The 25,894-nt window shown below is 40.5% G+C and overlaps 1 protein-coding gene and 1 long non-coding RNA gene across 5 annotated transcripts; one reads left to right on the forward strand and one right to left on the reverse strand.

Annotated features, from left to right (window-relative positions):
• Positions 1-1,573: 1,573 nt before the first annotated feature.
• PLEKHF2 (pleckstrin homology and FYVE domain containing 2) lies at positions 1,574-21,360 on the reverse strand. Of its 4 annotated transcripts, none has more exons than XM_064648349.1 (2): positions 21,257-21,360; positions 1,574-4,935 (listed from the first exon to the last, which is right to left on the reverse strand). In XM_064648349.1, the coding sequence occupies exon 2, from the start codon at positions 4,919-4,921 to the stop codon at positions 4,172-4,174; it is 750 nt and encodes a 249-aa protein (XP_064504419.1). In that variant the 5' UTR covers positions 4,922-4,935; positions 21,257-21,360; the 3' UTR covers positions 1,574-4,171. The 4 variants fall into 4 exon arrangements, with proteins under 4 accessions (XP_064504419.1, XP_064504429.1, XP_064504427.1 ...); XM_064648359.1 differs by lacking the exon at positions 21,257-21,360 and adding an exon at positions 20,862-20,965; XM_064648357.1 differs by lacking the exon at positions 21,257-21,360 and adding an exon at positions 20,606-20,708.
• LOC135411138 (uncharacterized) lies at positions 21,337-25,870 on the forward strand. Its single transcript, XR_010429002.1, has 3 exons — positions 21,337-23,951; positions 24,446-24,550; positions 25,328-25,870. It is a non-coding gene; the product is annotated as an uncharacterized LOC135411138 (long non-coding RNA).
• The last annotated feature ends 24 nt before the right edge of the window (positions 25,871-25,894 follow it).

Consider the following 25,894-nt stretch of genomic DNA (forward strand, 5'->3'; position numbering starts at 1 on the left):
AGAATGCAATGAATCTCTGTTCTGAAGACTGATGTTCAGATTTCTTATTCCTGACTGAATAAAAAAAACCTGCAGGTACAAGCAGTACAGCAAAGCTGTCTATCACTGCACAGCAGACCAATGGTCACTGTGCTGTGCTTCCCAGCAGCTCCAGACTCTATCCCGGCACGGGAACAGAGCAGAGATTCTTCACAGCGAGAGTGCCAGGAGAGACCCAATGAGTCACAGGAGCCAGCACTGGCAAGAGAGCAGCTGCAGCACAAACAAGTAGCTCAGATTTCATCAAATGAAAGGCAGTAAAGAGCCAAAAGACTTTCTAATATTTACTACAATAATTTGCTATCAGAGGGGAGAGGGGGGACATCTGAGTCTTTTCTGACTGTATCTGCTAACAGAACCAGGCATTCTTCTATCAGTTCAGGGATTACAGGAAAATACAAAAATCACAACAATACAATCCATAATCTGCTTCCACTCAAACATTAACCGGGAACTACGACAGCCGCTGTTTCATTTGCATTAAGCCATCAGCTAAAGCCTATCCTCCCCCAGGGGGAAAGCCCCACAGAAATACAATGTTTCTGCAAGTCATTTTCATAATCTGCCTATTAGAGATGAGACCTTAAAACCCCTGCTGCAAACTCACGACTCATTAATCCACCCACCCATTTTATTACTTTTCTTCAACTGAGTAGCAGTGCTTGACCCTCAGATTATGGCTACAGCAAATTCAGCTGCATCAAATCTGAAAGGGAAACAGCTTAATTTATCTTAATGGCAGTTTAGGTGCAGAGGCTAAAATTAGTAGACTTCAATTAAAACCTTTAAAACAAAGAATATTTCCTTTCCTTTAATATTTCCAGCAAGTGAACTATGAAGTACTGGTAAACACTGTGCAAACTGTGAATTCAGCTAAAGCAAACATGTACTTATTTCTCCAATACAGAATCTTCTACAAAGCAGAAGCTGACTGCAGAGCCTTACATGAGAGACATACAGGCTGCTGCTTTTATTCCATTGAATTTGGAAAGCTTATAGAAGAAGAGCAGGTTAAATCTACCACAAACAAAAAGTACACAAAATACGCAGAGACTGTCCATACTTAATCTTTTAGCATCCAAAGAGTGCAGAAGCTCTGAGAAAAGTACCAAGTTACTCTCCAGTTTGATACCACAAGAAGTTTTGACCCAGTGGTGGTTTGACAAGGCCGACAGTCAAGACCTGTAGCACTGGAACTGGGCTGCTCAGCACCCTGCTGACATGAAGGGTTGGCCCTCCAGCCTCTTCCAGTAGCTCAACCATCACTGGTCCAACAAAAGCCAAACTTTGCAACACGTTTGGTCATCCTTGTTTTAAAACGTTACTTAAACATGCAAGTGGCTTCTAAGTCCATAACCACATTAAGTTCTAAATTAGTCTTAAAACTCCTCCCGTGTGCTCATGCTCCCAGCTTATTAATCCCTCCTGACAGTGAATAAACCTGCTGCTAACTTACTTGTCAATATAAAAACCAGCTGCCTCTTTTCTCTCACCTTCGAAGGCCCACAAGTTAAAGAAAATTAAACACATAGGCTTGAAGCTACACCATATATTTGTAAATAAAATAATTTGACAGAACAAAATTACAAAGTACAAAATGAGCCCTTTCAGGAATTCTTAACTACAAGAGAAGTCAATGTTAAGTCCATCTTATAAAGTTTTAAACAAGTATTACTGAGGAATAGGAGTATTACCATAAAACACCTTTTTTTTAATGCTTTTTAAAAAAGCTCTAACCATATACATCAATTTCAGATGAAAAATTCCACACACACTCATCGGTTTGGTTACAGCTTCAGGGATCAGTGCAGCACAGTGCAAGTTTCATTCACAGATAAAAAGATATCTGAAGTAGGTACAAATACATTCTCAAAAAATACAGGATGTGATCTAACTCTCAGCAACCCTTTTCTCACCCCTAAAAGGTGCTGAAGATAAGCATAAGGTATGGAAACAAAGGGGAAAGTAAACAAGGAGATGGACTCGTTAACAAGACAAGTTAATATTTGACAGCTTAAGAAAGAGGAAACAATTGCATCACGAAGAAAATGATTGTTAGTCATTAGAAGGTCTGTACAAGGGAGGTTTGTACTTTGATTCTCTAGAAAAACTGAAGCTGACAAGTCTCCACTCCTGAAATAGAAATATTGAGAGGTACAAAAAGTAAGCACTATTAACTCAAAGTGCATTCTCAGAATAGCCCATTTTTCCCTGCTGCAGGTCACCATTCCCCCATCTTTCAAGAAAAAAGTATGCATATTTCAGCCAGCCTTTCAATCTAGCAATTTTACAGAATCTTCCTGGTCCCAAGTCTGCATCAGAAAGTGTTTTCCCTTTTGTGTATTTATTTCCAAGTAGAACAAATACTCTTCAGTGCTTTTATAAAAAGCCTTATTTTTAGAAATTGTCTAAGATAGAAATATTAATGCAATTTTCACCTGAAGCAATGTCTTGCAAACTATGAATGTAGAGTGCCTCTCTAAAGATGCTAAGTGCATCTTTAGCCACCAGAAATCTCATGGAGGGGTACAGCTTTGAAGTGCTCTGCTAATTTTTATTAAAAAATATGACTGACACTTTCAGCGTACAGAATGGGAGACTAGTGCAACATGCAGCATTGATTGTTTATTCAATAAATACTTAACCCAATTATTGCCAACCAAGGCAAACAGTGCAGAAATTGTCATTCAGAGATACAAAAGTTTAACATTTTTTTGTATAAAGTCAGTTGCTACTATATTCATACAACTATTTCAAAGAGGTCTTTCTGCTTCAAAATTGATGCTATCAGTATAAAAATACAGAAACATATATTTGGGGGTTTAACGTGTCTTTACAAGTCTAACTTTTACATTTATATGGGAACATGATGCTTCGGTACTCAAGAAATAAAAACAAATACTATGATAGAGACATTTTCTGCACTGATGATTCCATTACAGTCCTTAAATACATCTTTCTTGGTCCTGGGTATACATTTAGAATGAAATAACTTGCATCTCACATTTATCCTGAGGTCAGCTGTGTAAAAAGGAAAGCCAGTTTTATAAGGATACTTGCAGACTTTTTGTTGAAAATTTGAGGTTATTTTTAAACGAGCCAATAGAATTCCTGGGGAGAAAAAAACGCAATCTTCTCACCAATGTTTTAAGAAAAAAATCTAGTGTCATTTTTGGGAATTATTTCCAAAAATATACAGGCTATCGCATCCAAATGCTGCATCACCCGACTAAAATTCCAGTATGCATTTGCCAAATTTGAAACTTAGTAACTGTTCTGAAAAGAAAACGTGTAAATCCCCACAAAGAGTCTCCCTAAGCTTCTCATCTCAAGATCCTGACCCACAACACAACTTCTGCAAGGAGAACCCTGCTGAAGCCTGTGGGAACCTGCAGAGTCTTCGGGTCTGCCTGCACAGGTGAGGACATGTGATTTGGGTCTCCATCACCCACCACGAGGTACAGTTATGACCTTATCAAAGCTCCACTTTGAACACAGCAGTTATTTTCAATAGCACCAACAATCTCTCAGATACCAGCACTAGGCGACACAAAATAGGTTTGTTTCTTCCTGAATCAGCACAATTGATACAAGGCACTCCTTGGCATAGGAAGTCATAAGTAAGAGCAAAACAAGAGTATCCAAGTTTTGTGACATTTAGGTTTGTAAATTACATCACCTTTCAACTTATTATATACCATGGCAAGAAAAACAACACAGTCTACAGGATTAATAAACATCACCATCCCATGCATGTTCACAGTTTTCCTTCCCATATCCAAAAAACCTCCACATAACATATCAATATGAAACATTAGAAAGTATGGGTTGTTAAATTAAGAAAGTACATTTTATTCTCCGGTCTTCCACAAAAGCCTAACCTAGACACAACTCAAGTATATGAGGTTGGAAAATATTCTGATAACATTTGCACCAGTCTATCCCTGCAGAAGAGAAAAAAACAACTATTGTCTAGAGAATTCATAGATTGAGGCACATTGCAATTGAAGATATTCAGGCATATTTTATGGCTAGAACAGGATTTTTCTGAGGAACCTCACTACAGACTCCCCCAAAAGCAGCTCCATATGGTTTGAAACAACTTGCAACACATGGAAAAAACGTTCTGTCCTTAATCACTACTGTCTTCATCATCATCATCATCAGATACATCGTTTAAAGATGACTTAGGTGACTGGCTGTAGGAGTCTGATCTAGCCGACTGACATGCAGTCATCTCCCCGGTAGAAAGAAGATCGTAGCAGAAGTCGCAGATTCTCACTGGCTTGGAAGACTGGCTCGGGAGAAGAAACCTCTTTTCAGAGCAGGGCCCACACACAACAAAGCCACACTTGCGACAGTGATGACGACGGTTGACGGGCGTAAATTTTGCTTTCTGACAGCGCATGCACACCGTGGCTTCCGAGTCCGGTACCCAGACAGCTGCATGTTCATTGCTAGGAGTCTTCCCACTTTTGGAAAGCAAATCAGAAACACACTTATTTATGTGATTCATCCACTCAGATTTCTCTGTAGCAGTGGCAGCATAAACCGCAAAAGATTTCGTGGGTGTCTTGATGAGCCACCCGTTCCGTAAGTCTCCCTCATCCTGGATGGAATCAATAGTGACGTTTTCCAGTGGGATTATGTGCTGCTTATTGTATTTCTTCTTCTGGATGACAATGTTACCATAAACAAGGATGTCATTGAACAGAAAGAACTGCCTTGCTTTGGGCTTCTTCCTACACAGCTTTGTTAGTACTCCCTCTCCAATGAGAACACGACCAGGAATAGTCAGAGGTTGACCAGCTGCTCCAAAGCAGTTTTCCACTATACTTATTCTTCTAGTATTTGCCTCACTGTTTGCCAAGCGATCCACCATCTTTCACAAGTATCCTAAAATTAGAAAAAAGTTTGTTATTAGAACAGGACTGATTCAACAGCAAGCAGCCTTCCCCAAGGAAGGTACCAACCCCGCATTTCTTAAAATATCTAACAGCATCCGCTGGCTCAGAGGAATCGACTTGGGCTAGATTTAAATAAGTATTAACACCTAAGAATTTTTAGCAACCAATTAGTCTTTTTTCCAAAAGCAAAAATGTTCCATGCAGCTGACAGCTATCTTTATCACACAAACAGCACCTACGGCACTGCTTTTGAAAGCCTCTGGCAACAAACTAGTTCCTCTCTAGTAAGGCTACTGCATCCTGGTTTAATGCTCGTATTTCTCTGCATATCCTCCTATACCTACTCTCCAGATGGCAACAAGAAGTATCATCCATCATTCCAAATTCTAATGCTGGAGAAACATCAACTTAACTGAGCAGCCTGAAGACCCGCGTTAATTTTAACACAACAAACAAATTACATAATTGACGTTCACATCGGAAATCACACTCCCCAAGCTCAGTACTGTTCTTTTTTTCCAGTATGTAAACCTCAAATCATGGGCCAAACTCCTGAGTCTACCTTCTAGAAACATTTTGTACAGGCCACAACTTGCACCCCCCCACCTGCTTTCACAGCAAACTCTGGAGCCAGGAGCAGGGAGTGAGTCATGCCTGGTGGCTCACCACCCGCTTGCTGCTGCCCTGTTTTGTAGGAGCCCCACAGTGCCTCCCTCCTCACCTACTCAAACCACATCTGCATCTGTCACACTCAGGCAATGTACACAGGCAGACCTACTCAGAGGACAAGCCACACAGCTCACATCTGCTCTTGAGAAAGACTAGGTGACCTGCACCAGCCGAAAGTTTAGAAAAGACAACTTCATATTTCACGAAGTGCTAATGAATTGAAGAGTACATATGTTCCAATTACAGACTAAAACCCCACCTTGTCATTCCCCAAGTAGCAAATAAGATTTTCTCTTGTAAGGGTGAGATATCTAAGGCATCCAACAGCGAACTAAAAATAAGAAGTCACTATATGATTCATACCTTGGCAAATCACTCTTTAGCCTATCTTTTACCCTAGAGTTTCCCAGGCAGAAGTCTGCAAAGGAAACTCTTGCCAGTCTGACCCAGATCTGCTCCCCCCAGACTCCTTGTGATATAGCCAGGAACCTGAACTGTGTGCTTGGTGGAGAGCAGCAAGACATCTGGCAGAAGCAAGTAGTATGGACAGATGTTTGTCTCATCATGCAAAAGACACTCTCCAGTGCCTTCCACAGGGCTGATGCTCACAACACCCTTTGCTACAAGCACCACTTTGGACAGGCCTGAAGGAGACCTGAGCAGCAGGTCTCTACTTCCTGCACATCACAACACAATCCCCGTTTGGGAAGTCCTCTACATTACCTACCTTTTCTTTTAGATCTACATTGCCTGACATTAACACAGCATCAGCCTACAACAGAGAGGAAACTGGGCTGAAACAAGGCTCAGACCTGATGCTGCTCAAACTCCCTTGCTCTGCCATAACCTGATCCAATCAACCTTCTTCCTATATATCAAAGCACAGATACTTCCTTACAAAATAGGGATGAAACCTCTCATTAGGCCTCATCTAAATAAGTATGTTACTGTGATTACACAAATCCACATGCCCAATGTTAAGTATGGTCATCGTAAGTTACTGCTTTGAAAGTTTAATTATTTTCACACTAGAAGAGTTTGACAAGTGAGCTTGCACAGATATAACTACTTTTTTTAAGCCCTGCACACAACATCATCTTGTATCAAAGTCTGACACTGAAGAGAGAAGAATCTCTAAAAGTCATTTCTCTATTTTTGAACTTTCTTTACATGCCTTACAACTTTAGTTACAATATGTGAATACTGTGTTAACTAGTTTTATGGTTAGGGGAATTACAAAGCTACCAATTCCAAAAGTATTTTGATCTGCAGAAAGTGAAGACAAAACAAAAACTGCCAAGCAGAAAGTAATAAGAAGGCAAAAGATAAACTAGCAGCCTTTTTAGGTGTACTTGCTGTAGTAGTCCTAGTTTTCAAAATCAAATTCAGGTGCCTGACAGCTGAAGCCCAGGACTTCAAATGAGAGTTAATTGCCATTAACTATCAGGTAAACATGCCCATCTAACAACATACTAGCAATAAACAGCCTTTGCAAGTGTCAAAGCTGAACCAACAGCCCTTCAAACTTAGAAAGCAAAGACTCAGTCACAAGGTTAGTCCAAAGTTATTTAGTAATCCCATGTTCCCTGTAAAGTACAGAAGGACATCAGTCAGAGTGCAAAGAGGACACACCAGAAGAATATACTTTCTGCAGGTACAAATTAATATACACTACTTCTAAACATACCCTTTTATACAAGTTATCTACAAATTACAGCAAGTTAAATGCTTTTGGTAGTGCACAAGAGGGAACACCACCCCTGGCCCACCCCTCCCAAAAGAAAACCACAAATACAGCCATACTGATGAGTTTCAGTGAAGAGAGCTCTTGGTATGAAATTAGAGCAACCTGTAGGAAGCAGTTGCTGCTCCACAGCTCTAACTCAGCCATTCTGCGCTCCCTGCCAATAATCTGCAAACTCAGTCCAAGGTCACCACAAAAGCTTTCAAAATACAAGCCACTGGGAGAAGAAAACAGGGGAGAAAAAGCTAAAGGTTTTAATTAACTGTTCCCTAGGAGGACCTAAGAGAAAACAACTCTAACCAAGATCGTTTAATAATCATCATGGCTTGAAACCAAGACGCATGACTCCAGAATTTGTGCTGAAGGCTGTACTTCGAGCTTGTTGTGAAAATAATCACTTGCTGGACTTAAAGCAAGAATCCGAGGCAAGTTAAGGACTATTAAGGAAGACAAGATAATCACATGTCTTCCAAACTGAAACATTTTGCTATAATATTTAACATTGTCAGCAGCCAGCCTCAATTAAGGCAGTAAATGCCACAGACTGCTGATGGATACTGATTCCACTTTTCCAGGGCATGAATTGTATTTTCCCACACTAAAAGATTAAAATAAGCACTCTGCCTTTTTTCACATAAGTCTTTAAAGAATCAAAAATTAAAAATCCATCTGAAATCCTATGCACGCTAAGGTTCAGTCATCTTCACTAGCTTTTTCTGAGAAAGTTAGTTCAGAAATGGATACAAAACCACCCAAAACGCATCATGATTACAAGTAAGAATGAAACATGGAAAAAATAGACCAGAAATCCAAAAGAGAAGCCATCCCTAAGCCACAAAAGCTAAAGTTAGGAGAAATACACCTCTTCCTCTCAAGAGCACACTGATCATAAAGATACTAAATTAAAATTGCCTGGACACACAAAGAACTTTTAATCCCAAAATGTCACAGTCCAGAAGCAAAGTTTTCAACTACCAGTATTTAAAGACTACATTAATCTTGTCTTAAAGCATATTTAAGATATATTGTAAGAGATAACAGATCATACCCTGGAACTGGGTAGCAATACCCTCCCCTCTCTTCCAGCTAAGATTTTCTTCTGAAGCTGTTGGCCACCATAAGCAGCAAATACTGGATTACTGTCTTCAAGATGCAGGATCTCAAGACCTGATCAAACAAAGCAATTCCTAAGTGACAGCAAATTGCTGAAAACATGCCCTAAGCAGTGAAGAATAAACCAGAACCATGAGCTTCGAAATAAGGTTAGACAACTCCACTTAAGGGACAGCATCTTACACATAGTCTCAGTTTACGGGTGCTACGTAGTCAAAAACCTCAAACCTATTGTTCAGACCTTTATCACATTTGACTCCAGTTTCACACATCTGGCATTTGAACTCCCAAAGGTCCCCAGGCCCTTATGCAAGGGTGACTCCATTTGTGACGGACTGATAGTCTTCACAGACATCAGATTCAGTAGTTTTTGTGTCCAGACTGCAGTGTAGTACTAGCTTCTAGACATAACATTGCAAAAAAAAAAAAAATCACTTTGTAAGAAAAATTAGCTACATAGAGCTGTATCATAAGCAGGGTCTAACAGCCTTTCTAGAAAAATAAATGTCAACTATCAAAATGCTGCAATACCTTCAGTTTGCCCTTCTCACACACGCTCTCAGTAAGTACATTTCATGATGAAAATGCTGGGCAAAGGCTTTCATCTCCACAGCATAATATGCTATTTAAAGGTGACAAATTATTTCATGACACAGAAAGTCCTAACTCCTCTACAACACACAGAATTGTGTTTTACACTAAGTTATTTCTACTTTTATTCAAAAGAATCTTCTACAGAAGCAATAGTTCTGTTACCAAGATATCAAGATCATCTTGCTCCCATTTCACACCAGTTTTACACTTGTATCTTGTTGGTGAGAATGGTCACCTTCAAGGTGAGCAAACAGATGCCACTGAAACCTCTAAGAAGAACTAACAAGTTACCTACTTACCTAAAACAGAATCCATGTTGAGGAAATCACATATTTACTACAGTTATTAACTGTCTATACTACTGCAGCAGGAAAACAATTCTGTTAGAGTTGCTGTGCACTGACAAGTCATGTTCCACATAATCGTTTCTTTCTGCCACTGTATCCTGGTGATGACACCGGGATGATGATCTCCCAGGACTCAATGCTTTTAAAGGTCTTATTTAAAATAGGAGAATGTTTATTTTATTTTATAAAAACAACACAAACCTGACAGTTCCATCTAACTCAATACTGACAGAAAACTTTTCTTCTACTACTACTACTTTAGCACTGTAGCAGCTGGCATTAGCACCACATAGCAGAACCATAAGTAACACAGGTGGTGAAGGGGAGAAATGAGATTTAAAAAGCTATTACAGCATAGTGATGCAGATTGCATACAAACTCAGCACAAAACCATTTCCCCACCCCAGCTCAGGGCATACTACCATGACGACCAGCATTCCCTTCAGGCTGCAGGAGAGCCACAAAGGGTACGAAGCAGAGGGACACAACTCAAATTCCCAAGTTTTTTCAGCAATAGAGCAGAACCAGCAGTGTTCCATTACTTCTGGCTTGGGCCAGTCTAGTGGACAGTCCCTATGTTACACCACATACATTCAAATTAAACCATTTTCCTTCTTGCCTAAAGATAACATACATGCTTCATAAAAGTTTGTGGTTAGAGTCACTTAATAGAAGGCAAAAGTTAAAGGTTTTATCATGTTTGACTCTACAAATTGAGGGCTCTGAATAAAACCAATTTCAAACAGAAATGCATTTTGCTTTATTATACTTAATCACACAAGTGAAACATATATGAAAGGTACAGAAGATCAAAAAACCCCAAACTTTTACAAGACAAAACCAAGTAAATTGTAAACCAAAGACAAAGGCTATCTGCTGACCAGGTATCTAATGTGCATTAAATGACTGGGTTGTAATGACTCATTTTTTGGATCTACAGAGGAAAATATAACACTCTCCCTAAAAAGAGTTCATCAGACAGAATCAGTCACTGGTAGTTATGTGGGAGTTTTTCAGTAACAGGTTTCAAATAATTGTTATAAATTACATTATCACAACAGACTCATACAGCTTTCATCTCACACTTTGCTACGCAAGAAAGACACTCTAATTTCAGTTAGAGTTGCATAAACACAAACAATCAAGTTACCCAGAACCAATGTACATCCCTCATTTACAGCTCTGTCTGAAATGGTAATATCACTACTTTTTGTAGACAAACTTCCAGCTATGAAGGTATCTCAGTATTGTAACACATTATGTTAATCTCTATAAATATTAGATGTATTGCTCTTAAGAGCAACACTTGACTTTTTGCACCACTGCCAAGTAAAACACAGTAAATTTCAGAAGTGCAACCTGTTTAAGGATTAAACTTATCTACACCTAATGCTTTGAAAATAGTTTTAGTGTGGAAAATTGCTGAACTAAACTCATGCACAGCAGATACTCTAAGTTTTTGATACAAGTCAGAAGAGAAATTAGCATAAAGATTAAATCTTACTTTGGCCTCACTAGGTACACCTCCTACAGTTTTTCCTTCAGTACATACAGAGAAGGATGATACCATTGCTTGTCCTGGTTGGCAAAATTACCCTTTCTATTACACTTTCTATGCACTTAGATCTGATTAGCTGTAATCAGAATCCAAGCATTCATGCACAAGTCACTTTTTGGTCCTTGTTGCTTTGTATTAAATAGTCAAAAGATGAATTTGTGCATAAAGTTAAGTGAAATTAAAAATTTTCACCCCCAAAAATATTGAGAGGAGATACAAACATGACAAATGTTTTCTAAGGGTCCTTATCACTGCTAAAAGCTGACACGACAGTAACAACTAAACACCTGTCCTGTGCTGGAGCTAGCTGTCCTGGATGCTATTTAAAACATAAGACAACCACTGTCACTTATAGAGAAATACAGCGTTCTAATAACCAATTCTCTAATGCTTCTCTTCACAAAAATATTCCCAAAACTGTAATATTTAATGAACTGTCTTGGCATCACTATCAGAACCAGCTGGTAAGGATACAGAGGATAACCCTGATAATATCTGGTAGATGCAAGTATAAAGAATGACAAAAAGCTTCATCATAATCCTGAAAAGAAAGAAGAAAAGCCAACAGATTAAAGAGATTATATCAAGGTAGCAGGAAATGAGGCATAAGGTTCCTCTGAACTTCAGCATAGCCTTCATCCATATGATCATTTTTCACTAACTTGGTTATTGGCTGCAGCATTCAGAAAGGTACTGACAGTGGTACAGAAATTTTGACTTGATTTACAGACACAAAAGAATTTACCTTTTCCTTAAGGCAATGTAAGCTGTTGACTCTTTGCACCATTTTTCACATCCTTAATAATAATTGGCATTGAATAAAGTCAAAAAAGCTGCAAGACAGAACATTGGAAAAGACGATGGCAATACCAGGACTGCTTTGGATTACTCTGTGGATGCAAAGATGCTTGCAACATTTTCATCCTAACACTATAAAGAAACACAGTGTAAGCATCAATCAGTAGGACACCAGCAGGGAAATGGAATGATACTGTGGATCTCTCCCAAGTCTCATTTTTATGATTCTAAGTGTAGTGTTTTCTACCTGAATGCAATTTTTTATTCTCCCCCACTGTGAAGACACAGCTTCCTGCATTGTGCAAGCCTGTGGAGCAATGTCTGCAGTGTGGAGAGACACAGATCAGCTCACTCCCTTACTGGTACATCCAGTACCAACCAGCAGGCTTAACCCTTCATTCATCTCAGCCTGTTAGCTAATGTTCTGGCATCAACCACAGACCTGCAGAAACCATGCTGGGAATACGTTAACAGCAACCACATTACTTCATACTGTGCAACCTGTGAATACTCTGCGCCCTGCCAATATTTTCGAAATATTTAGATTATTTCTCAGCCCATTTATTCACATCCAAATATATCATGAAAGCGAATCCATGCATTTGTCTAGTTGGATGTCATCATAAACCTATAATTACTATAACAAACCAGACAGATCTGTTTTGCTTTTTAACTGCTGCAAATGATGTCACAAGTCAAATCCTATTAAAGCTCTTCCTGAAAGTACAATGTAGAAATTCCTGTTTTAACTCCTTGACATCTTACAGTTTAGTAATTCTTTTCATACATTACAGTTAAATTTTTGTACACTCTAATTTCCAACTTACAAGCAAGGACTGCTGTTTCACTTTAATTGATCAGTTGTGTAAGAATTTCTCATAGAATGTAAATGATTCTAAATCCATACCAAAACCAACAAAAAACCCCTTTATTATCAAACCTGCATGGCAAGTGGATTGCTCTTCAAATTTGCAATAGCCATTATCCAACTGAGTTCGGAATGCCTAGAAAGGCCAGTTCCATCTTGGGGATGGAAATCATTTCTATGTAGAACTTTGAAGATATATGACCTTATATTGCCTAATCCACTCAGAAGCTAGTTTGGGTACAGAAAGCTATTTTTAGCAACAGTCTATCTGTTTAGCCAAGCAGCATATGCATTACACAGCAAGAACAGAGCAATGCTGTTTTACTATCCAGGCTACTCTGCTGAACAGTTAACACACTGCCTGAGCTGTTGTATGCAGGCAAAACCATCCAAGTTCTGCACTTTAGCTTCTCAGCTGGAAAAAGAACACCAATTTAACCAGCCTGTAAACAGAAACACTACCTCCCACATTCCCAACAAGTTGTAATGCTAAATAATAATAGAGGACGCACAAAGAAAACAAAGGCATGCGGAAGAGGGCTTCCCACCAGACTGATGGGCTTGTTTTAACTTGTTTTAAACCAGCCCTGCACGGATGGTGAGAGGAACCACCTTGGCCATAATGCCACGTGCAGTAATGCCAGCACCCCTGCTCCAAGCAAGGAACACGTGGCACCCATGAAAGACACACAGAAATCCAGAACTGCTGAGTCCAGAGCTGTTCCCACTACCTTTTCCTGCTTGGTAGTAACAGAAAATACAAAAGATGAAAACATAGTCAGTACTAAAGGGTTTGTACCACAGGGAAGTACATGACCAGGAGGGCTTCAAGGCACTCCTAGACCAATTGGAAGGGGTCGGCCGTATTTCTCTTCTGTCCTCAACTGCACTGGAAGAAGTCCCTGAATGTCTCTTAGGAGAGAAGAGACCTCACTGCAGAGCTCCAGGAGGAACATTCTTGTAAAAAGGCCAGCTTTTTAATGAAGTCAGCTGCTTATTACCACTGTCAGGCTTCTATTTACAATAAACCATGGTAGTTGATATTGTTTTTGTCTTCTGGCATGACAGAGACAGTGCTGCTGCTGGGAAGAAACACGGAGTTCTCCATTCCACACCTGGCAGTCAAGGGTTGGAGCAAACAAAGCAGCTATCTACACTGAATTTTCTCTGTGTCCTTACCCATCTGCAGATAAGCTGAGCATTTCCCAAGCACCTACACCAGCTTACATGGCTTTGAGCAGCACTTGTGAAAAACGGTACTGCCAGCTGAAGTGCTGCCATTTAGATGAGAAAATTCTCAACACTGTTCAAGATGTGAAAGAGGAGGTAGCCAGTACATGCATGTGCAAACCAAGTGGCTAGAACTAAAGAAAATATTAAAAGGAAATATTAAAACAAACAAAAAAACCCAAACCACAGTACACAGCCACACAACCCTGAAAACTCGAGTTCTGCACAGGTAAAAAGACAGGCCTGATCTATCGTGAACAGCATTTCAAATCTGACAAACTCATCTGCAAGCAGAGGCAACTGTGGGCATATCAAATACTTGCAGCTGACAGCATACTGAAATGGGGATAAGTAAAAAGGCTGATGTTTTGTATATATAAAGCTATCTATTTATAAACTACAGAACACATGTACCCTTCAAAATTAATCAACAAACAAGTGACTAAAAAAGCCCAATATTCAGACCACATCTTCGCTGTCATGGGGAAACACCCCAGTATTTTGAGTTGCCACTTGTATGTATTTAGGAATACTAGCAGTGGTTAGTTTAACCTCTGGTGCTAGCAAACTGCATCTTTCATCTTAATCAAAGTACTGGGAACATACACCAGAATATGGTTTCAAAACCAGTTTCCACAGATCTTAAGCCCAAAAAAGCTCGAGTTCCTTCTGAAGTTCTCCATAGTTCTGGGTAGCTAAAAGCCATCAGAAGAAAAGCAGACAACAGATCAACACCTTAGAAATGTGCATGAAGAGTCAAGGGCAGAGAACAGCAATACTGGGATCCTGCTCTGCCGCAAGAAGCTCCGACAGACATGAACTCCATGTGCTAGGCCAGTACCTAAACGATCACTTGACCAGGTTGCAATACCAAATACTGGAATACATTTTTCTGTTTACAATTTAGTGTTTCCCTACTCCACTGTTTAGCTGTTTAAGAGTCTCTCTCAGCAAACATTATTTTGCAGTTTGGCGGCAACAGCAGCTTACCCCTCCCTTCCAGGCTGCCTGGACAGGCGCCCGGTGCGCCCTTCCCATCCGATACGCTGCGTGCCAAGGAACAGCTTAACTGGTCACAGCCCACTTGGGCAGCACCAGGGCACACATCTGGACATCTGGGCTAGCAAATAACTTGACAGATACAAATACTACCCTGCTAAACATAAATGGACATTGGGTGAGGGACGTGAGAAATCGATCAAAAGGATCTGACCAATTTCAGAGCAAGCTATATCCTGTTTAAGTTTTGCCAACTCGGCACAATGAAGAGAATCCACAGCATCAACGTTTTAAATCATGAAGCAGATCTATTTAAATTGTTTTGGGGAGGGCACACAGCATCATTAGAATTTAGAAAAACAGATCCAGATGCAGCTGTTCTATAAGAACTATTGCCAAATCCATCTTGCAAGCAATTCTCCAAAACCAGACTGGCCGTGTGGTTTGTTGTTGTTATGGATTATTACAGCACACACGGAGGCAACTTGCTAATGGTTAGCTAGACTGTCTCTCAGTCAGTGTGAAAAAAGGGATTTGGTTTTCAGTGACTGAAATAAATAATATTTTTCAGCATGCTTCTTGCAACACACAATGCTTCTTAACTACAAGTGGAGGATATTTACAAAAGGATTTTCGATGTGTATCTCTTACATGCAAGGATACACTAAAAACAGCACCTCCTGCATTTCAGGGCACCTGTTTGTTTTAGCACTTGAGAGCTCAGAACAGCTACATGCTCAAAAGAGCTTCCTCAAGTTAACAGAATTTTATTTTCCCTTTTTTCATGAACACAAACCTATGACACAACTGCTTGTTCACTGGCTAATCCCTTTTTATTATGCACAGGTACTTAAACCAGCTAGTGTTAAAAAAAACCAACAAACAAACAAACAAAAACAAAAAACAAAAGTTTTCTGTTTTTCTTTAGTTCACTTTTATTACCATTATGAGAGAAGTTACTGCACTTCACTAACAGTCTAACAAGGACTGGACTATAAGTAAACTATTATAGCATGACCAAGCTAAAGAGTTACCAAATAGTCAAAGCTAGGCAAAAGTCAGAGCCATTAACTCCCTACAAACAACTGCAACACAAAACGACTTTCACTTCTAGTGGCCATGTTTGAAACAGAGTAAAGTTTTCACATGCAGTTTCACAATTTACAAGCACAGCACCATAACCACATCATTGCTATTTCATTATTATTACATAATTTTTTTTTCTCGTGCATGTGCTCTTTTAAGTTCAGATATTGTGTTCTAGGAAAAGAAGCTGCACAAGAAAGAGGTTTCTTTCACCAGTTCAGTAATTCTAAGCATTTCTACAAAACTGAACAAGATACAAGCCAAGTAACAACACTCAACCTCCTTCTCCTGGCCTACATAAGTTAAGAAATCTCCACTTTAGGGGGCAACCCTAATACTATCTTATACTGTAGAAATACTTTCAGGAGGCCAGGCAGCCGGTCACTACCCAACAGGGTCAGACAAAACACTGCTGCAGCACATTTTCAATATTGTAGTAAGAAAAAGAAAATATACAGACATATTGACCCCCTCAAAAATTCTTAACTCCTTAATAAAAAAAAAAAAAAATCCAAATAATTTCTACCATTAGTTCACGAGTAATAATAGACTAAGGGCAAACATGGCTGGCTGTAGGGAATCTTTTTCCTACCATTTAAACCTGCTGAAAGAAGTTGCTCGAGTTGGTACCAAAAATGGCTCATGCCCCAGTAACCATGTGCACAGCAGGACTGGCACCAGGATGAAACCCCCATCCCAGCAGAACCAGGGGCTCACAGGCAGCTGAAACACAATTTGGGGCTTGAAATTCAGCCATGTGATTTTCAGGAAGCTTGACAAGACTACTGCAGTGCTGCAAGCATGGACCTCTCACTGTCAACCCTCAGAAATATTTAAAATTTATTTATCCAGCATTATTTAAAAACACATAAGGCAATAAACCAAGTGTTGAATTCTCTTTCTGAGCAAGGGACATAATCCCTTTTTTAGATCAAATGCTGCTACCTAGTGACACATGGGTGAGTGGTAAAGGCCTAGCAAACTGACATCTGACAGCTATTAACAAAAGCCAAAAGGAAAGCTTTAACAATGATACCATAAATAAAATGTCAGTCTTCAATGTACCCAGTTTTTTAACCATACTCTGGGTGTTAAAAGGGCAGTTCACTTGCCTCCACGCTGTTAACCTAGATCAGAGCGGGCGAGCGGGAAATCACTGTCACACACAGCTTTCAGAACAAAAGTACACCAAAAATCATTCTCAGAAGATTTACATTACCAAGTATTGACAGCTAAGTCAGGAGAAATTTAAAGCAGAAGGTTAAAAAAGTAAAGGAGTCATTTCCTGAAAGAATCTAGTAATCACAGCAGCTTACTGTAGATGCCTTCTTGGGAAATGCACTCACTGGCCCTTTTCCCTTTTACTGCTTGTCAAATGTTTTTGATGAAAGCACTCGGAGTACAGACTATCCAGTACACAAAGGCTTGCACTAAAGTTAACCTGCACAGCTCCCCATTCCAAAAAAGATGCTGACAACCTGAACGGCTGCGTGTACAATCCACTGTTAATTTCCATTAACAAATTATGTGTACACTTCAGAAATGCAAATGTCAAAGAACATGCTGTAACTTTTCCTTTTTCAGAAGGCATACTAAGTACTTAAAAGCAAAACGGTTACCTTTAGATGATATGTTTGAGATACAAGAAGCATTTAATGAAAGCTTAAGCTGCTGATAAAAAGATCATATACATCAATCTCTACCGACCCCCCTGTATCTGTTTGAGTCAGTAAAACTTCTCAACAGATTGCCTCTCAACACAGTAACTAACTGCTTGCATGGCATCTTACTACCTCCAGGTATTGGGAGGGGAGGATGTAACGAGAACATTCTTGTATTTGAAATCCTTAACTTTCAACTGTTTTTTCTTCTTTTACACTTAGACAAAATGCCAAAATCCTGCTAAATTACATACACAATATGCTTAACATTGTTTTATTGTAAAGCACAATGATGCAAAGAGGAAGAAAAAAATAGAGAGCCACTCCCTTCCACTTAATTTTTAAAATCCTTAAATTATTTACAATTACTAAGAGGCTAAAACAAAAAGCCAACAAAACCGAAACACTGAAACCCCACATCATTATGTCTAAGGTAGCAGCACTCTTATCTATTTATGCAACTAAACATATGAGTTCGTTTTTGACTGTGTAGTATTAAAGTAGCAAAACATGAAAGTAGAAAAACATGAAATATTCTTCTGTTCAATAGTACTTCTGCACTATAACATTTATTTTCGTAAAAGGAGAATCTTTGTCCCACAACTCTCAGTCAAGCCACTTCTCAAGTGAGCAGACAATGTATTTCAACAGCACTGATTATGTGGCCCAGAATTTGCAGGACACTACTTGCTAACACAGTTATCACCACATTTTGTAACTTTGATAACAATAATCTTCAGCATTGTAAACAGGTTCTACCCCACCTATCTGTAGAGCAGTTTTTCACACCCCCCCCCAAACTGTAAGAACAAGTCCTCTGCTGAACCATGGAGACAAAAGTTATTGTACAACAGCAAACTTGGCATTTGCTGCAAAGGGAGAAAGTTTTAAATACGTGTTTCTATTTCAAAACCCTGTATTTGCCCTTTTGTTTTCTCTTTTGGAACAATCCCCAGATTATCAAGCTTCATTCAACTACTGACTTCTTCAAAGTTTAAAATATACGTCTGTAACTTTTTTAAAAATTACATAAACTAAATGCAAAAGTAAGCTTAAATATTAACAGAGCTTGGAATAAGTCCCAATGTACCTTTAGGATCTGAGGTTGTACAGAATAAAGTTTCATTTCTTAATTCAAAAATCAAGAATTTAACTTCCTTACCTACCATCACTTAAGAATCATATCCACTGTTAACGCTGGGGTGTCCTTATTTGACATCCCCTGCTAATAAATGACCTTTAAGAACAAAAACTTGCATGCCATTTGTTTGCTTGGACACCAATTCCAACATTTTCTTACAGATACCTTTCCAGAAAATTAGATCTGCAAGTGCTAAACACTTCAACTCTACCTCAGCTATGTGCCATGCTTTAACCCTAAGCTTTCCCTTTAACACCTCTGGTCCTCTCTGGTGAAGGCAAGCCCCCAAAAATGCTGCAAGGGTACGAAACCAGTGTTTGTACCCTGCCTTTATTGATCTCACAGGGCTTTTAGGAAGATAAACAAGATGAGCCAAGCTATATCATATCACACCTCACCTGAGATTGCAGTTCCATCTCTTCACTGTTCTGAAGCCTTCCTGCACCCACCAACCTCAACAGTGAAACCTAAAAGTCATCCTACCTTTTAAGTATAACAATCATTTTGACAATAATAATTTTTGTAAACTAAAGGGCTTTATGATACTATGGACAGATCTTCTTTTAGGCCAGAGACACACGTCTAATTACTACAGTTAAGGCTCAGACCATGATTTAAGGGAAATAGAATGGAGATCTTGCTGAAGAATGATGCCAACACTGCATCTAGTGAAAACTTGCTTCTAGGTGAAAAGATGCTACTCTCTCTCTTTCTAGAGAATACAACAGAGGAAACTGAACCAGCTTTTCCAGCTTCAAATTTCTATCCACAGGCTTTTATTTATCGTTTTAGGGACTTCCTCTATATGGGTTTCCATGCAGAGTAAAACTCAAGACACTCCAAAAGGCTCAGAGCCAACCTGCATTCAGAAGCAAGAATTTGGGACTCAGGCTCACAACACTTCGCTTTCACTATTGTTTTCAACACACTTGGCATGGCACTAAAACACTTGGGAAAATATTATTTAACAAACTGAGCTGATATACAACACATTTAACAACACAGGAACTCTTATCTCCCACGAGATTAGTTAAAAGTATTTAGATTATCAAGGTTAAAAACTGCCTTCTGAGCTAAAGAATCAATTCCATTCTGCATGCTGATGGCTGCATACAAAGCGATTAATCCCTAGGATCTCAGCACTGATTGCACTGCTGTTTTTAAGTACTTCCCTTCTTTCAGACAGCCATCTCTAAAATAGTTCAATATACAAGTAACTTGAGATCTGAGTATTTAAAGTCTTCTTATTTCAAGAGAAAGAGGAATTTGCAGTCTCAGTTCTGAAACAGATTCCTGTGTTGTGGGTTTGAGTTTAGACTCAACTTTGCTTATTGTACTAACCTCATCTGAACTTAAACTGTTAGGCACATCGCAGCCTCAGTGTTTCTCAGATACACATTAACACTAACAGTAACTCTTAGCACAGCCTGAGTTAGAACTTAATGATGCTTTTGGAACCACTTGCATCAATTCAGCCAAAAGACAGTCCTTGATCTCTGGTTAAGGATACAACAGGTCGTTTTGGTTATCAACAACTATTGTACTGATGCTTCATGTCAAAACTCGAGTTACAGCTGTTTCCCTTAGGAGGGACAAAGTCGATGCCAGGACGCGCTGCTCAGCGGACTCACCCATCACTTTCTTGCCGTGATGAGCAGTTTTGCCCTTTATAAATACCGGTGCCTATGCACGTAAGTATTTCAAGCGAGGCGAGAGGAAAAACATGCGGCTGTCTTCTCCCGAGCTGCTTTCAGACAACAGCTTATGTGCCACACGTATCTCTGGCAGACCAGTCACATTCTCCTCCAAAATACAAAATATGCGAATTTCACAGGAAAAAAAAAATAGCACCTTATGCTCGCAGCCGCCAACACTCGCGGTTCCGCTGGTTTTTTTACCACAGCATCAAGACTTCCCAGGCGACTCGCTCCGAGAACGACGAGGAGTTTCACGGGGCGAGCGAAGGCTCAGGCGGAGGGCGGCCCCGCCGGGGCAGGAAGCGCCCTCCACCCGCCCGCCCGCCCGCTCGTCCCGTCCCGTCCCGTCCCGTCCCGCCGCCTCACGGCGCCCCGGCGGAGTCACGAGTCGGGGAGTTTCGGGCACTTACGTAACGCCGCGGGGCCGCCGCCGCTGTTTCTCCCCCTTCCCGAAGTCAAAGTCGCTTCCGAGGCCCCCCAAGTCCCTCAACGCCCTGGGACAAGCCAGCGCCCGCCACCGCCGCTTCCTTCCCCAGATCCTTCCCGCTCCGCTGCCTCCCTCCCTCCCGGCGGGACGCGGCGCTGCCCCAGCCCCGCAGCGGGACAGCGGAGCTCGACGCCGCCTCTCGCCGGAGGAGCTCCAGCTCCGCCAGGCAGCCCCCAGCTCCCAACATGGCCGCAGGAAAGCGGCCGGAGCCCCGGCGGAGAAGGGCTCCGTGAAGAAAGTTTCCCTCTCGCTCCCCCGGCCGGACCGAGCCCCCCCCCCCCCCCGCCGCCCGTAACACGGCCAGCCCGCGCTCCTCACCCAGTGCACCCCGCTCCGGCCGCCGCCTGCCCCGCTCCCCGCACGGCCGCGGTCATACACCCCGCGCCGGGGGACGGCCTGCAGGACACCGCCCGGCGGGGCGGGGCCACCGCCATCTTGGGCGGGAAGGGCTGAGGCGGCACCGCCCTCCCGCCATTCCCTCAGCACCGGGCTGGCCCCGAGGGCCGTCCTGCGTGGGGAGGGCAGAGCGGAGCAGAGCTCGGCCGTTCCTACCCCTCGAGTGGCACCTCGTGGAGCAGGGATACTCCAGACACGAGACTATTGCCTCATGGGTATTCTGTTGTGTTTTGTTTTTTTTTAAAACCAACACGTTTCCATTCTTTGTGCACTCTCCCGTGTTTATGCTCGTGCTCGTGGCTCTTTAAGTACGGTCTCCCAACTGTAATTCAGTGTGGGCACGTTTTTAAGAAGTTTTATACAGCGCACGGAAGGGAATTAGCAACATTTTTCAGTCTGAAGAGTTGCCTGGTCAGCGTGGAGAAAGTGTGGCAGGTGTGCCAGAACGGCTCCCACCAGAAACGCTGTCAACACGAGGAGCCCCTTCCATCTTGTGTTAGCATTTTTAATGTCTACACATCAAGAGAGCAAAATCCAGACCAATATTTTCCAAATCTAGCCAGCTACTCGGTAGCTAACCTGATCCTTCTAAGATTTCCAGCCACTGATGGATGGTACAGAGGGGAAAGGTGGCTGGGCTGTTCTGGGGAGCTGCGGAGAAGAGGGCACAGCACCATGCTCTTTGTAGTGTCACACTGGTGCCAAAATCTGTGCTCCGGAAAATGGCCCAAGGGGCTTTCTTTTTAAAGAAAATTTCACTTACATGCAATATACCAGTTTCATTTCCCAAATTTCACATTATTGAGCAATAATGTGATTGGCTTTTTTGGGGAATAAAAATAGTTTGGTGGTGGAGTAATAATGAACCCACTGAACTTTCTGAATTTCATCTGAATTTTCTGTCCCTGTTCAGACAGGAACACAGATAGATATGAGCCATATCACTGATCTGGGTCTCTCCTGGTATGGAAGATGGGCACAGGGAAGGGACCACGACATGGAGGGCTGGGCAAGTGTGTCCACCCCCCCCTACAGCATGGCAGCCTGGTCATCTGCTTCTCCCCAAATCCACCTGGTGTTCAGCCTGAGTTGTGATTATTCTTAGTGTACTAATTTATATAAGGTGTGGACCAAGCTGTTTAACCCAAGGTTTTTAGAAACAGGTGCTTGTGGCAGTTTAGGAATTCCAGGTCTGAGAGTGTGTGCAGGATGTATCTGTCAGGTGCTTCATGTGTAAAGAATTTTGGCACACCCAATGTTTAAATTGGCCACCAGTGCCTTCATGTTGGGATTGCCAGCTGCACAGAGATCTTCACACCGGAGCATCTTTTATTTATGGGTTGGGCTGGTTCTTGTGAATCAAAATGATCAGTTTATGTTGTGACCTGTGGTAGATTTAATTTGCCCTCTAAATCAATTATTCTTGACATCAGAAGCAGCTTCATGGTTAATTAACTTTTCTTTCATGCTTACAAAATAATTTTATAACGTCAGGTTAAGATACAGCAGAAGGTTGGATGCAGGCAGAGTAAAACAGTCCTAGTGTTTCTGCCTGTGTGTCCACATCTTAATTCTCTTCGTGAAGTCCAAATTGACATTGTTTTCTGAAAGGTTTGCAAAGCATTACATCAGTGACATGCTTTTTCTAGCACATATAGTCATGGAATATCAGCACAAGACTTTAACTCCAATTAATAGAAGAATGAGCAACCTGTTGTCTGAAGAAGATTGTGAACTAAAAATGACTTAATGCTATCATGCAGAGCAACTTCAGTGCTATGAAAGACTGCCATAATTTCTTTCTATTGTCTTCCTATAATCTTCAGAATTCTTTTTTTCCTCCTAAATGAAGTATTTTTTTTGCTGTGTTCAGCAAGAGGGGAAGATAAACCTTGTAACAGTGTATGTTTGCCAACCCTCAAACACTTTTTCTTAAATCTCTCTATAAAAAAGTAAATATTTGACCTAATTTTTAAGTAGTGTTGAAAAACTTGGCTAAGGGTCAGTGACTCTTGCTTTGTGCTCACTGTACTGAAATGGCATAATGATCATGTGTGCTGGTTTCAATGGAGTTTTTTGTACTTATCTATCTTTGCTCTTACATATTAACTCTGTATCTTAGTACTGCAGATGCAGTCTTGCAAAAAAAATGGATTCTACACAGAAGACACATAGAAGGCAAAGGGTGGGAGACTGTGGGATGTCCCACTAAACAGAGTATATACTAATTTATTTTACTATTTTGTATAAGTAGGGTATTTCACATGAATTATTTAATTGCCATTTTAATTTAGCTGAAAAAACTTCTCTCGAAGCATAGTGCCATCTAAAATAACATTTATTTTTGCTGTTTAATTATAACCTTACTGTTATGGTTTTGCCACAGCTACACTTTAAGGGTGGAGGAAATATATTCTTCAGAAGACATGATATAGCAATGATATACTGCAATACATGTCCTATACTATGCTTTCTGAACTGCCTTAGGATTTTTGAATGGCCACTCTTTACAAAGAGCTGTTTCAGGGCTTGCATTTTCACTTCAGATCTTCACAAGGATCACATGAAAATTGGAGCAAGTCTGTCTGGTGTTGAGCCAATGCAAATAGATGGTTCAGTAAGTATTTTTACTTCATTGTGTCAGTGAGACATTTGCATTATTTATGAAAGCTTTCAGTAATGGGCTGTCTACAACTCTCTTGGCTTACAGGTTTCTCTCAAGCAATTTGAAAATTGCTGTGAACTTTTCCTTTGTGCTGGCATATAATTTCTGATGGAACCTACCGAAGTTGTAGCTTTCTTTAACATAAAAAAATGTTTAAATATTGTCGGCAGTGTTGACGGGTTTTTTTTAGCAGCACTAAAAAGTAATTTTTAAAAATGGATAGAAGCCAGGATATCTGAAGTTTCAGAGATTTACTGTGTGGCAAGACTATCCTTTAAAAGTGTCTTGGCTTTAAAAGCTGGAGTTGGTGATTTTTTTCAAGTTTTCTGTACAAGTGGACTTGGTTAGTTTGTAAGCGGGAAGGAATTATCTAGTGGTAGTCAACTGTAGTTTGTTCCATGGAAGTCAGTTCTCTCTCCCACCAACTCTCTTTTTTTTTTTTTTAGGTGCTCAAATATCAGTTTTACAATTGATGGGACTTGCAACTAGAACCTTGCAGCATATGTTGTCCTTGGGCTAAAATAAAATCTCTCTGCTTCTTATACAGATAAGTGAGTTCTGTGTTACAAAAGAAAACTAATATTAGAGATTTAATTCTTAGCTTTATATATTCTTGGTCAGCAAAACTCAGTGATGGCATATTGAAATAGGACTTTAAATTCTTTGTTTTCAGTAACTTTAAAAAGTATTACAAACAATAAAAAGAAAATCTGTGTTTTGTTTCTTTATTCATTGAAAATCTTTTTGAAGCAGCAGTGTATTGGCTTTTCTAGCTGACAGATGCAGAAATGCAGAATACCTTCCCAGCTTTAGAACACTTCCACTCCTTAGTCACCCACAAAAGGAGGCCAAATCCAGTAACTTTAAGCTTTTTAAGGGGGAATTAAATGCTTTACTCTCAAATATTGCCTTTTGTGAAAAAAAAGAATGAATATTTATTGTGTCATTTAAAAATGAACTGGTGATTCCTAAATTAACTCAGTCGCAGATTCTGCACTAGAAGTTTGTTCTTGTTTGGCTCCAGTGGGTTGTAACCACTCTTGTTGGTTTGTCAGAAGTTTTGGAAGTGTCCTTCTGGGATGCTACTATCTTTTCTCAAGATTTTGTACATCCAAATTATCTTTTTGATTCGTTTGGTGTCTAGTTGAATGGAACACTATTGACTTTTCTCACACTTTAGCTGTTATTGCTGTCTTATCCATGAAGTGTTCCATTTAGGAGAGCAGAGTTGTGTGTTTTAGGGATGGGGGTTTTAATAGGTACTATTCCATTATGGGTTTTCTTATGTGAATTTTTTTCTTTTTTTTTTTTTCCTTTTTAAATTGTAGAGGTTGTCTATTCTATGGTCCACCAGGGACTGGAAAGACACCGCTTGCTTGTGCACTTGCTAATGAATGTAGCAGAGATGACAGATTTTAATAGGACAAATTCCAGCTACAGAAGAGACATAGCACATCTCAAAGAGAGAACATTTTATAGATAGTCATGACTTTAGATAGTCATTTATCGTTATAAACAATACGCTCTGAAGAGTCACTCGAGTGCAGCTGCTTCCTTGTACCATACATCTCCTAAGCAGTCAATACAGTTCATGCAGCTGACACTACATGAAACAGCCTCAGCTTTGCTAAGCGGGGATGGAATTATCTCCAGAGAAGCTGTTTTTCAAGAATCACACAATGGTTTGGGTTGGAAGGGACCATATAGAACATCTAGTTCCAAACCTGCTGCCATGGGCAGGGACACCTTCCACTAGACCAAGTCGCCCAAAGCCCCATCCAACCTGGCCTTGAACGCTTCCAGGGATGGGGTACCCAACTTCTCTGGCCAATCTGTGCCTGGAACAGACACTGATCTAGCAGAAATGCAAATCTGCTGATGCAGTCTAGCAGATG

This window comes from Pseudopipra pipra, chromosome 1 (genome assembly GCF_036250125.1).
Source record: "Pseudopipra pipra isolate bDixPip1 chromosome 1, bDixPip1.hap1, whole genome shotgun sequence".
Lineage (NCBI taxonomy): Eukaryota > Metazoa > Chordata > Aves > Passeriformes > Pipridae > Pseudopipra > Pseudopipra pipra.